The sequence below is a fragment of the Diceros bicornis genome, chromosome 31, assembly GCF_020826845.1.
Source record: "Diceros bicornis minor isolate mBicDic1 chromosome 31, mDicBic1.mat.cur, whole genome shotgun sequence".
In the NCBI taxonomy this organism is placed as follows: Eukaryota; Metazoa; Chordata; class Mammalia; order Perissodactyla; family Rhinocerotidae; genus Diceros; species Diceros bicornis.
In genome coordinates this window covers 42,322,015-42,335,635 of record NC_080770.1, presented here as the reverse complement: position 1 = coordinate 42,335,635, position 13,621 = coordinate 42,322,015, and the positions used below count along the sequence as shown (strand labels likewise).

The following is a 13,621-nucleotide window of genomic DNA, read 5'->3' as shown; positions in this document are numbered from 1 at the left end:
GTGTGTGTCTGATAGGTCAATTTAGTATTTCATGTTTTCATGTCTGCTCTTTCCTGACTTTCTGTCTGGATATTCTAGCCATTGTTAAAAGTGGGGTATTGAAGTCTCCTACTATTTGCAACTTATAAAAGTGAGAAGGCTCTAATTTTGAGAATATATAAAGATCTCTTAGAACTCAGTTATAAAAGACAAGTCAATGAAAAGGGGTAAACAATTGGAATAGACATGTCTCCAGGAAATACATAGATGACCAATAAGCACAAGATAGATGCTCAGTATCATTAATTATTAGGAAAATTCAAATTCAAAGCACAGTGTGATACTATTTCACACTCAAAATGAAGGCTATATTCAACATAATGGAAAATAACAAGTGTTGGTAAAGATATGGAGAAAGGGAAACCGTCATACATTACGGATGGGAAAGTAAAATGATGCAGCCACTGCAGAAAACAGGTTCGCATTCTTTAATATCTTAAACCTAGAATTACAATTGACCTGGAGAGGCCCATGGTAAATATGTCCACAAGAGCAAGCTTGTCCATGGACATTCAAAGTGACATTGTTCACAATGGTCCAAAAGTGGAACAAACCAAAATATCTATCCAGTTATGACTGCATAAACCAAATGTCGTCTATTCATAATATAGGATTTTATAGAGCCATAAAACGGAATAAGGTACTGCTACCTGATAGGCCATGGGTTAACCTTGAGACATGTGTGCTCACTCAAGCCATCCACAAAGGCAACAGATAGCATGATGCCATTGAATGAAATGTCCAGAATAGGCAAATAGATGGGGGAGAATTCAGATGAGTTGTTTCCATGGGCTTAGGTTAGAAGAAAATAGAATGTGAATGAGTATGGGTTTGTTTGGGGGTGTTGAAAATGTTCTGGAATTAGATAGTGGTGATAGCCACACAACATAATCATTGTACTAAAAGCCACTGAACTGTATATTTTGAAATGCTTAAAACGGTGTAGTCTATGTTAAGCAGATTTTCTCCCATAAAAATTTTGAATTTTTTAAATTAATCAGGGTATTGGTTAATTTTAGGTTGGTTGGGATATTTAATAATGGTAATTAATGAAGTTCTTATGGGTAGAGCAGGTTGTAGTCAAGAGAGTAAACATCTGATGAGGGCTATAGTAGCAAATCCTATGATTACACAAGCAACAGTCTAAAATCCAGTCCGTTTCCTTTGTTCCCAACTTGGAGAGACTGGCCATGTAAATAGGTCAGTGATCTTAGGGGTCTTGGGTATCTGTTCAAAGATTTGGGTAATGTTATACAATATTTTAACCTCTTGGGCCATCTGATGGAGGTAGGTTTGAATTTGTGTGTTGAGGTACATTCAGCAAGTGGTTCTAGGAAAGGCACAAGCCCCTCTTTCCTTGGCCGGTATAGACAGTCTAGGGTCAGGACATTTTCTAAAACCATTTAGGCAAGAGACTCATGAGACTGTTGTACAAGGGCTAGTATAGGTCCTCATGGAGTTGTTGTCCGTGTGGTGTTAAGGTTTTCGATACTTCTTGGTTGCCTCAGTTTCCTGATTTTGTGTGGGTAGTGCCACCGCACCTATGTCCAGTCCAGTCAGTCAATCCTAGTAGAACCGAAACACTCAGTGCTATAGGATTGACAGTGTTTCTATGAGTTGGTGGTAGCCAGTCAGGGCAGGAAACTCAGGGGACCTGAGACCTGAGGGAAGCAGGCTGAGAGAGAGACAAAGATGCATTGCAGACTATAGCCTGGAGTAAGTTGCTCAGATGGCTGGGGAAGACAGAAGCTCACTGGGTGAGAGCCTTGTGATATCAGCCCACAGTAAAATCCAAAAGTGGATGTTCCTGGTGTAAAATATTCATTAGGGGTCTTGGAGGTAAAACCAGTAATTTGCACCCATTCACTGGTTCCCTGTGCTGTATGATTTCAAGGGATATGGTTAAAGTGTTTGTTGGTCAAGAGCTGTTTGGGCCTGGGCACAAAATCACCAAGGTGGCCTCAAAGTCTACCTCAAAGTGACCCCTCAAGGAGCTGTTGGGGCAGAAAGTGGGTGGAGCATTTTGAAGGAAGCCTGGAGCAAAGATGATGTTGTTTGATGGATTTGGCTACAACTGAGTCTCTCCGCAGTGTAAGCCCTTCAGCTGCGGTACAATAGGTGATTGGAGGCCAAGTGACAGACCCTGTGACTCCTGATTCCCAGTGCATGGGCAGCCCTCTCAGCCCATAAATGGTGGTGGTGTTTGTGAATCATCTTGCTGGTAGTGTGGAAGGTATAGGGGACGTGTGGTGGGACACGTCCTGATAGTGTTGGGAGGGACTGTGTGTGAGATTACGGTGTTGAAAGGGAAGGACTGGAGGCAGGTGCAGTGCGTGTATGACCAACAACGGTCAGTGAAGGGACAGCCGAGGTGTAACTAGGGAAATCAGGGACCAGCAGAAGTCATGTGTTTAAAACAAGACATCAGGCCTAAATGGAGCCACTTAGGTTACGCCCCATGTCAACAAGCGGAGACTTAATTAGACTTTTGGCCCTCCCAGTGATGGAATCTTAAACCAGTCAATCAGGAAGCACCTGATGAGCAACACGAGTAGGTCATCTTCCTGATAGAGCCCTGCCATCCCCTAAAGGAAGGTAACCTTGCAGTAACCAACCCGCTTTGCTGTCTAGTGTAACTTAATTGTTCCTGCTCCCTTCTGCCTATAAAAGTCTTTCATTTCGTACAGCTCCTTGGAACTCCTTTCTCTCTGCTAGACTGGATGCTGCCTGATTCATGAACTGTTGAATAAAGCCAATAAGATATTTAAAATTTACTCAATTTTGTTTTGTTTTGTACTAGTTTGGTGGCAGCAGTGGGATCCAAAGGAGATATCTCATAGCTTTGGGGATGAGAAACACAGGCATTGGTACCTGCAAAACCTTTGAGTTCTCCATCTTTTTTTGCTGTTTCTGAGTCTTGTTGGTAAGTTCCTCTCAGATCTGAGATCCACTGTCTTTTCATTGAGCTCCCGATCTAACTGGCTTCCCAGTCCAGGGCCAATGGGTCAGTCTAGATTGACAGGATGCTCTATCAGAGCATCAGTCTTACCCCTTGGCTAGTCAGCAGTGCCAGACAAAGGCTTAGTGAGTCAGCTTGAACTGGCGAAGGATTCTACCAGGAACCTGAGTCCCCGGCCCTTGGTTAGTCCACAGTACTCATTTGTTGGGGTCTGCTGGTTGAGTCTGTAGTCGCCATGTGTTAGGGTCTAGTGGTTCAGTCCATAGTTTTTGCTAATGGAGAGGAGTGGAAGAAATGTGTGTTCCATGCACACCCAGTCCTTGAAAACTTCCCACGTGCATTTTACATGCATTTTCCCCTCTGTTGATGGTCGATGAGTTTTAAGGAAATGGTGAAGGTACAGTGTGGAGGAATTGTGGGTTTCTGCATGACTAACTCGAGGAGTGCTGCCCCCTCAACCTGAACAGCCACCCGGCACTACTGGAAATGAAAGACATCCCCTCATCGTGGATTGGAAGACTCCTTATTGTGACAATGTCAACATTATCCAAAGAGATCAATAAATCCAGTGCACTCCTAATCAAAATCTCAAGGATGTTTTGTGCTGAAATGGAAAAAAACCCATCCTAAAATTCTTATGGAATCTCAAGTAAGCCCAGATACCAAAAATAATCTTGAAAGGAGGTGCTAAGTTGAAGGACTGATTCTTCCTGATTGAAAACTAACTACAAATCTGCAGTATCAAAACAGCATTGTCATGGCATAAAGACAGACATATTGACCAATGGAAACAGAATTGAGAACCCAGAGATTAACCCTCACCCATATCATCAAATGATGTTTGACAAGGGTGCCAAGATTATTCAATGGGGAAAAGTCTTTTCAACAAGTTGTGCTGGAAAGAGTGGATATCTACATGCAAAAGAATCAATTTGGACCCTTACATAACACCATACACAAAGCCTAATTTCCAGTAGATCAAAGACCTAAATGTAAGAGCTAAAACTATAATACCCTTAGAAGAAAACATAAGACAAAATTTTACAAGAGAGAATTTGGTAATGATTTCATGGATATGACACTCAAGGAGCAGGCAATAAAATAAGAAAATACACATACTGGACTGCATGTATATTAAAAAGTTTTGTGCCTCAAAAGACATTATCAATAGAGTAAAAGCACAGTCCACAGGATGGGAGAGACCATATTTGCAAACCATGTATCTGACAAGGCCTTAATATCCAGAATAGATAGAGAACTCCTAAATTCAACAACAAAATCAAACAACCCAAATCAAAATTGAACAAAGTACATGAGTAGACATATCCTCAAAGAAGATCTGCAAATGACCCATAAGCATATGAAAAGATGCTCAACATCAGTAATCATTAGGGAAATGCAAATCAGAAACACAGTGGGAGACCATCTCACATTCATTAGGATGGCATCTATCAAAAAATAAAAAGAAGAAGAAGAAAAAGAATAGAACCAGTGTTGGCCAAGATGTGGAGAATTTGGAACCCTTGTGCACTGTCTTGGGAATATAAAATATATGGTTGCTGTAAAAATCAGTATTACAATTCCTAAAAAAATTTAAAAATATAATTACATAGGACCCAGCAATTCCACTTCTGGGTATATACTCCCCCAAAGAGTTGAAAACATGTTCTCCAAAACATATTTCAACACCCATATTCATAGCATCATTATTCATAATAGCTAAAACATGGAAGCCACCCAAGTATTGTAACCAAGGAAGGGCTTGCTGCCCAATGCACCACTTAGGCCAACCATGAGATGCCCGCTCTTGTAGAAGGGAAAAAGCTTTATTACAAGGTTGGCCAGCAGGGAGACAGGAGACAAAGTTTAATTCCTTCTCCCCAATGTGCAGTTGAAAAGGGCTTTTTAAGGGCAAAGGAGTGGGTGCGGGAAGGTTGGGGTCAGTCCTAGGCATTTTGCTCAAGAAGATTTTCACGTTCTGTCCTACATCCCACGTTCAAAAGGCGGTGTCCTTAACATGATCGGCAGGGGAGTTCTTGGTCCCCCAGGTCATCCTCCGTCACTTGTGCAGTCACGGTTTGAATCTTGCCAGCCATCTTATGGTCTCATTGGCTCAAACCAGTTGAAAATTGCTCAAGGAGGAAAAACAAGAGTTTCTGAAAAGCAACTCATGGCCCAAGACTAGAACCTTAGTAAATATCATATGGAACGTGGCTTAAGAAAGTAGTCTCCAGGGGACCATTGATAAAAATCTGGTTGTGGCCCCATTTTATTTTGGGCTTGGTTTTGGGCCGGGCTATGGTATCTGTCCAGGGATGTATGGATATGCAAAATGTGGTATATACATACAATGGCATATTATTCATCCTTATGAAAGGAGGGAAATTCTAAGATATGGCACACCATGGGTGAACCTTCAGGATATGACTCTAAATGAAATAAGCCAGTCACAAAAATACAACATTGTGTGATTTCCCTTCTATGAAGTTCCTGAAATCGCCAGATTCAGAGAGACAGAAAATAGAACGGTGTTTGCCAGTGGCTGGGAGGAGGAGGAATGTGAAGTTATTCATGAATAAGTATAAAGTTTCAGTTTTGCAGGATGAAAAGTGTTCTGATGATGGATCGTGGTGATGATTGCACAACAATATTAATGTATTCAATGCACTTAAAGTGTACTTAAATATATCGATGTAGCCCGATGACTTGGCCTGGCCGAGCACATGCTTGTGCTGTTGCACATCTTACCCCTCACTGTACAGTTGGGAAACTGGCCCAGAAAGAGGCAAGTACTGGCCCAGACCACAGGAGGTAGTCAGGGTCTCGAAGACTAGACAGAGCTCTGGCTTCCTTGACCAAGCCTCCGACCCTTCCCTCAGGGGCCCTTTGGCAATGAGAGACATTAAGATCCTAGGGGGTTGATGGCCACGCCTCTCCATATGGGGTCATTTTCCTCTCCTCATCATCACATGTGCACAGGCACACCCACTCACACTGACTTCTCATGTAGGGGCCATGGAGGTGCAGTCAAGAAAGACCCGACTCCGGAGAATTGACAAGAGGCAGGAAGGAGAGAGGGTGGAGGCAGCTCTCCCACAGGGCCATAGCATCCGTTCTCCTAGATACGTGCCCAGGGGCCCAGTGATGGGGAGAGGAATCCCTAAGGATCCTAGGTTTCCACCTGTTCCAGACCCATCCCTGGCCCAGCTTAGAAAGCACAAGACTGGGTCCCTGCAGTCCACCTCTGTGTGCTCCCAGAACTATGATCAGCCCACCCTCCCCTTGTGTAGGCATTGGGAACAGAAGAGAAGACCTCAGTGAGTGTTGTCCTGTATAAAGTGGCGTGCATCCAGCGGGTGACACCAAGGGTTCCATGAACTCACAACGAGTCTGTTGGACTAGGTTCTCTGTTGATGACCTACTGTGCTCTGCAATGCTGAGAAAATGCTTTCCACCCACTTGAGATCGTTTAGAACTGAGGAGGCTTGGGGGTTTGGGTGGATGAGAACTGGGGATAAGGAGAAAGATGCCAGAGCACTGGACACCAAGTCTAGAGATGAGAGAGAAGACCAGTCCCTGTTGGACCCTCGGGGTCCTCATCTGGAGGCAGGGGGGAGTCATTGTCCTGGTTGAGGTTGGATGCCACAGGAGTGGAGGACACCTGGTGGGGGACAGCAAGATGAAGGAAAAGGTAGGCTCCCGAGATTCCTCCTACTCCCGCGAAAGTGACAGTTCCTGCTCCTTTACCCTAGAGAGCCTCCGGTCTTGAGGACACCCAAAGAACGGTTCCTTTCTGTTTGGCGGAGATTTGGTAAGGGCTGCAGTTCTAGTGATGGCCACCAAGGTGTGGGCAGCCTCTTGTGTCAGTGGTGGCCAGTGAGTTTTTGTTTTTATTTTTTTCAGTTGTATTGAGATATACTTGATATACAGCACTTTGCAAGTTAATATTGTTGTGTGGTATATTTGAAAGTTGCTAAGAGAGTAGATCCTAAAACCTCTCATCACCAGGAAAAAACCTTTTATTTCTCTTTGGTGATTGATGTTAACTAAATTTATTTTGGTAACTGTTATATAATATATATACACATCAAGTCCTTTCCTTCTGCTGTAAACCTAGAATTTACTCAGTGTCCACTGAACTTTACTTGACCTCCTGGAGCAGCAAAGAATCAAGTAGAGGTCTTTCTGGCTGACCCCCTGCCTCAGAAACAACTTGTACCTCCTATTACTAGTGTTCATCTCCACAATCAAAGTTGGTCAGAAGCACGGGGCGGAGTGCAAGATCTTCCCATGTACTCATTCAGCAGCTGTGCAATGAACACTCATCCTGTGCCAGGTGCCCTGGTGGGCCAAAGTGCAGGATGAAAATGACCAAGTTGTCCCTGCCTGCCAGGAGCTCACACTCTAGAGGGGAAATGGACAAAAGCAAAGACATGAAAAAGAAAAGAGAAAGTGCTGTAGAGAAACACAGCAGGGGGCTGTGAGGGAGGGCTGGGCATCACTGGGTAGGAGGGTCTGAAAGGCCTCACTAGGGTGACATTTGCTGGGAGCAGAATGACAAGAGGGAGCCAGCCCTGCATTAGTCTAGGAGCAGTGTGTCAGGGAGATGGCACCACTGGTCCTGAGTCTCACGGGCAGAAGTGACTTTGGCCAGAGGGGGTTAGAAAGGTGGCCAGTGCAGCTGGAGGGAGGCTAGGAGGAGAGAACAGGAGCTGGGGTGGAATGTAGGGCCAGGGCCTGGTAGGCTGTGTCAGTTACGTTTCCCTCTCTGACTTCATTGCCTGTAACTTTGCACTTCAAAACTACAAATGATGACTATCTGACAATTTGTGTGGATCAGCAATCAGGCAAGTTTTAGCTGGGTGCCTCTGCCTCAGTGAGTTTGACAGGTTGGGGCTGTGGCTACACATGAGACTCGACTGGAGGAGGACTGGCCCCCAAGTTCACTGTCAGCCTTCAGGGTTCAGTTTGGACTGAGAGCCTGAGTTTCTTTCTGTCTGTTGGCCTGGGCAGTCCGGTGCTTCTCTCCTCTATAGGCCACCACATTGGGCAGCCCCACACACTGGTATTTGATTCCTCAGTTACAGGGATTCGACAGTGAGAGAGAGAGAGAGATAGAATATGAGAGAGGGATTAAGAGGAAGTGAGAGATATTTTTAGTCAAAATTTAGACAAGACATCCCATCACTTTGGCTGTTATTATGTTAAGAAGACAGTTACTACCACTTGGTTCCACGGGAATGGCTATTCCATGGGTGGGGCTTACTGGGTACCACTGAGGGGGCTGCCCACCTCACAGGCCAAGATGAGGCACTTGGGTCTCATTCTCCATTAAACAGGAATAAATCTAATGGTTTTATGCCGCAGGATGGCAGTATCTAAATTTCCATTAGTTTCAACCCCCCGATGATGCTGACCTGAAAATGAGGCCAAGTTGGAAGTGACTGTTCCAATATCACATTGCTAGAACCCAGGCCTGTTTTGAGTGGTGTTCTGTGTTACCTGTCACCCCTTCTTGTTATTCTTCCATCTCTAAGTTTGTGCCTTAGGTACCTGTGACACCAGCCCACAGGGGTAATAGATATTATGACATATAAACCGGGTGACATCCCTAGGAAGTAGATTCTAGCCTGATCCCCATGGTGCAGGTTTGGAGACTGGGGAGGACCTGAGAGGCACAGGGATTTTCCCAGGGTGAAGAACTGGTAAGAAAAAGGAGGTCTGCATTCATCTCTGTCTCCTCAAAGCTAGGACCCGACTTAGGTTCCCAGGGAGCTGTGGCTAGGGCTGTGTAGGCTCCTTGTGTACAGTTCAAGAGATGACATGGGGAGGAGGGTGAGCAGCCCGGGTGCAAGGTGCAGCTCTGGACATGTTTGATTGAGGGAAGGTGCCCAGGTAAAGGAAACTTGAAAAGTGACCTCACTTCCTTTGTCATAGACCACAACAGATCTTAGAACTCTGGTAACCAGGCACCCACAGCCCCCCATCCAGCTCACTTGACTGGAGACAGTCAACAGGCAAAAATGTTTTGTTATTGTATCCCAACTTTTGGAGGATCTGGGCTCAAAAAATCCCAGAAAGAGAATATTTTTGGTTGTTGCCGACGTTGTCTCAGCCCTCATCCCTGATGCCTCTGGGTGTCTGGCAGGAGGCAGTGAAGGCTAACACGGGGCAGCCCAGGAAAGGCTAGTGCAGGCCAGGACACAACTGTGATCCCACCTGATCAGCCCCTCACCCCTTGGCCCTCATCGTGTGTGTGTGTGTGTGTGTGTGTGTGTGTGTGTGTTTGTGTCTGTGTGTGTTTGTGAGGAGGGGGGAAGGCAGGGCATGGGGTCAGGTCATTCCTGGGTAGGAGCTGGTTGTTAGGTGTCAGAAGCATGGGGAGTCTGTCATGTTCATAGCTCAGATCATGGCTGGCAGCATGAGAAAGTGAACTCCTCTACTCTTGTGCTACCGAGCCATAGAGGTTTCATCTCCTTCCCTCCCTGACCACACTTCTTTGCAAGGATGTCCCTCTGTGCCTGAACCGAGGAGCAGACTTTCTCTTAGGGGTTGACCCCAGTGGCGGTCTGCAGGCAGCCCCTGATTCCTTCTGGCCCAGCTCCCGAGCAGTCTTTGCAGAACTCCGCTCAGGAGGTCATTGAGGAGCTGCCCAATGGTTTCAACTCCACCAACTCACTAGACAAGGGTCAGGTGCATGAGGCCACAGACGCCATCCAGTGCTGCTCTGAGATGAGATCAGGAGCCACACTCAGGACATTGAAATGACGAAGTTGAACCAGAACTAGGGTGGGACCAGACTTGTGCTGTCCCTTTTTCAAGCTAAAGGGGATGTACACGCAAGTCTCCTGCCTGGTTCGGAGCTGAGCTGCCTTGACCCTCTTACTCTTGCCCAGTGTGAGCTTCTGGAGGCCACTAAGGCAGAGCCAGAGGGTAAGGGGGACTGCAGGCTGGCTACATGGAAGGGAAGTGGGATATTTCCTGTGTTTAGGACACATGGAAAGCCAGCTATGTGAGTGAACTTTTCTCTTTATTCCACTACAGCGGCAGCTGCAGAACTCCAGACAGTGACAGAAGTAGACCAATGGGCAGTGGTGGAGGTAGAACTGGCTCCAGCTCCGTTGACATCACCTCTTCTAGTGCTGGAGTGGGCCTCACCTCCATCAGCAGTGTTGGAGCTGGAGCAAGGGCCAACATTGGCTCCAGCAGGAGAGGTAGCTGTTGAGCTGGACCATCATATCTAGTGGGAAGTCCATCTCCACTTGCGGCTCTTAAGGAGTGTGAGAAGAAGCCCAACCTCACGGCCTTCCCTCCTCAGCTGATGGTGGAGCAGTTGACCATGATGGATGCGGTAAGCAGCTGGGCTCTCAGGGTGAGGTGGAGCAGGCCTTCCCTCTGCCATCGTTGCGCCAGACCTGATCTGGACTTCTATGATCTGGACCCAATTCCTGGCTCTGCCCCTTACCAACTGTATGTCCTGGGCAACTTTCTGAACCCCAAGCCTTTGCTGTCCACCTGCAGGCCATAGAGGTGGACATTAAGAGTACGTGCTGCACAGAATGGCTTTGCCAGCTCCATGAGGTAGAAGAAATGGAAAGCTGGGCAGGGCGTGGCCAATCAATGGTGGAGGGGAACTCACTGTGTGCCGTCAGGTCCACAGTAGCCCAACCGTCTGCTCAGGAGGCTCAACAACCTCAAGACTTATTAGACACCTGACGTGTACTTCACTACAAGGGAGACAAACAAGGCCCGTGGTTGTAGCTGCCACGGGGGAATGTGCATCAGAATGGGGAGTGGGACCAGAGGGCGGATCATGGTGGTGGAAGATGCTCCCTCGGCATGAGCTGAGTTGAGCCACCGTCTGGAGCTTGGGGTTAGCCAGGACGGGCTGGGTGCAAATGCCCCTCTCCCTTCCCTACCCGTATTGGGTCCTGGGTCATCCTGTGCTGGGTACCCTTGGTGGACAGAGAAGAATACCCAGAGACTCTCACAAGACTCAGGCCACATCTTGAGGTTCCTGAGCTCCAGCTCTAAATTGTGACCCCTGCTTGGGACTTTGGGGGCTGTGGACACAGAGCTGGGGTGTGGCAGGGCTGGGTGACACTCTCCCTGTTCCCCAGGAGCTCTTCCAGAAGGTGGTGCCCTCTCAGTGCCTGGGCTTCACCTGGGGCAAGAGGAACAAGCCCGGCAATGAGCACCTGACACTCACTGTCCAGGCCACCGTCGACCACTTCAGAAGGGTGGCCAGCCTCGTCATCATCACCTGCCTCGGGAACGCGAGCATGATGACCCAGGACAGGGCGAGGGTAGGGGAGCACTGGATCCAGGTGGCCCAGGTGTGTTGTGGGAGGCCCAGTGGAGCCCCTCACTGGAGCCTTGGGAATTGTCTCTCCACCTTTATCAGCTCCCAGGATTGAAGTGTGTGGTCTCAGCCCCTGCAAGTCCCTAGGCCCTTCCTGCCAGGGGCACGCTGACCTTAACTCCAGGTCCCAGTGGTAGGATGCTCACTTCCTACCTGGCTCCTTCCCTGGGTTGAGCTAAAATCCTCCTCCCTGTGAGTGTTACTCTTTGGGTCTTAAATGTGCCCTTCTGGGGCTCCCTGAGCGTCTGTCTCATCCAGGAGGGGTGATTTAAATAGAAGGGGATTGAAGCTAGATCAAGAGGGGTTCCAGCACCCCACCTCACACCTCACTCTCTTCCCTTCCCCAGGAGTGCGTGATCCGGAAGAACTTCTCAACCCGCACTGTCATCTCTGTTCTGCAGAAAACCTCCACAAACCACTTGAAGAACACATGGGAGGAAGTTTCCCTGTGGGTAGGCCTCTTTCCATAGGAGGACCAGGGTGGATGGGGGATCTCCTGTATGTCTGCCATTGTCTCCTCAGTCAGCTGGGAATTCCTGGGAGGCAGCAAATGCTGGGGACAGGGCCTGGGCCTCGGTGTGTTGTCTCTAAGTCTCCTGGTGTCCTTAGTGAACCAGTTCTGCTTCAAGACTCAGTTTCCCTAAATGTCAGGTGCTGGGTTGAACCACATTGGAGATATTCAAGTGTTTATAGCAACAGAACTCTACGACCAGTTGAAACTCAAAGTGGTCGAAACAGAGCTGCTCTGTGGATCTTGGGAGTGGACACCCCAGTGACCAACAGGAGAGCCCCCTCCTAGTCCCATGGGACCTTAGCACTCAGAGGAGCCCAGTGAGAACACTCTCCCAGGAAGGTTGAATCTCTTGGGTTGTCAAAGAAAAGGGATTTGCACTCAGACCCCTCACATTATCCCTAAATTTATCCTTCCCTCTTTCCCCTCCTCTCAGGGACAGCTCTGAAAAACTGAAGGAGCTCTATAGCCAAGACGAGTCCTTGAGAAGATAACTGATGACGAAGGTAGAGTAAAGGCTGGGCCTCTGGAAAGAGAGGAGGGGAGAGAGGGGGAGGGGGACTGGGCAGGCTGTGGGTTTGATAGTTTCTCACTTGAACTTTCTCTGAAACATTCCTGTCTATCCTGTCCAGGTTAACAAGCAGAAGGATCTGTTAGGCCCCTTGGCCGGTGGGGTGCGATTTTTGGGCAGGAGGCCCTGGTCATGGGACACAGTGGTGTTGGCTGGGCTGTTCCAGGAGGAGTTGCTGAGCTGGTGCCATCAGCATGTCTCTGGCTTCTATGCATGTCCATCCTGCTGGAAGTAGCGCCTTCCAGGATGTTGGGTTGTTGAGGTGGGTTTAGCCCTCAACCTAAACCTGTCCTCAGCAAGCCAGGCCCCTGCTGCTCCTTCTCTCTTCACCACATCTCCAAAGGAAGGGAACCCTGCCTGCCCCAGGGACATGTATAGCTGGGGATTCCCATGGACCAGGTGGACAAATAGGCTGCTCATCCTTGGGTCTGAACTGCTGGACCAGAGACAGATGTGTGTGCATTCTGGGACCCCCCACTGGACCCCTAGAGCAATCACTCGAGTCAACCACGAGTTTAACCTGAGTGCCTGGTTGGCAATGACATATGCCCCTGGTGGCTTATCAGCAGCGTCTAGGCAACTGATGGATTCTTAGTGGATCCTGCTGAAAGGATGTTAGGAACTTCATGTAAACAGGGAAGGAAAGTGTTCTGTCACCCCTTTCCCTGTGGATCAGAGGTGGCAACTTGGAGGTCCAGTTCCTTAGTGGATAAAGAAAGAGTTCAATGCAGGGGAATGTCCTGAGGGGTTCCTTGGGGAGGAGAAGGCTTTGGCATGGCCACTGTCCCAGCTTGGGGGCCAAACACTCCACGGGACTGGGGCAGGCAGGAGCCACTCAACCAGACTGCCAAGACACCCAGTCCTCTCCATCCACGGCTCGGCCCAGGACCAAGCTTTGAGAGCTCGGGGACAGGACTCTTGTCAGTGGTGGGGCTGGTGGTTAGGGGAGGATGTTGGAACAGAGCCTATGGCTGGGAGGGTCAAGGGGCCTCTCCTCTTTGGGCCCCTGAGCAACTCACTGCCCCTCTTTGGGCTTCTGTATCCTCATCAGGGAAGGGAGGGATGGTGGTTCTGTGGTGCAGGCCTCACAGGGCTGTGATGAGGTAAGAGGGAGGAAAGGAATGTGGGAGCTTTCTGCCTGTTCCACCTGGAGGGGTGAAGGCGAACACAATGATGACA

General features: G+C 48.2%; 1 protein-coding gene across 1 annotated transcript; it reads left to right on the top strand.

The window, feature by feature from the left end:
- The first annotated feature begins 10,277 nt into the window (after positions 1–10,277).
- LOC131395263 (ral guanine nucleotide dissociation stimulator-like) lies at positions 10,278–12,371 on the top strand. The gene is made up of 4 exons (XM_058527210.1): positions 10,278–10,349; positions 11,119–11,304; positions 11,708–11,808; positions 12,308–12,371. Exons 1-4 carry the CDS (start codon positions 10,320–10,322, stop codon positions 12,363–12,365), a joined length of 375 nt encoding a protein of 124 aa, XP_058383193.1. The 5' UTR covers positions 10,278–10,319; the 3' UTR covers positions 12,366–12,371.
- Positions 12,372–13,621: the final 1,250 nt, after the last annotated feature.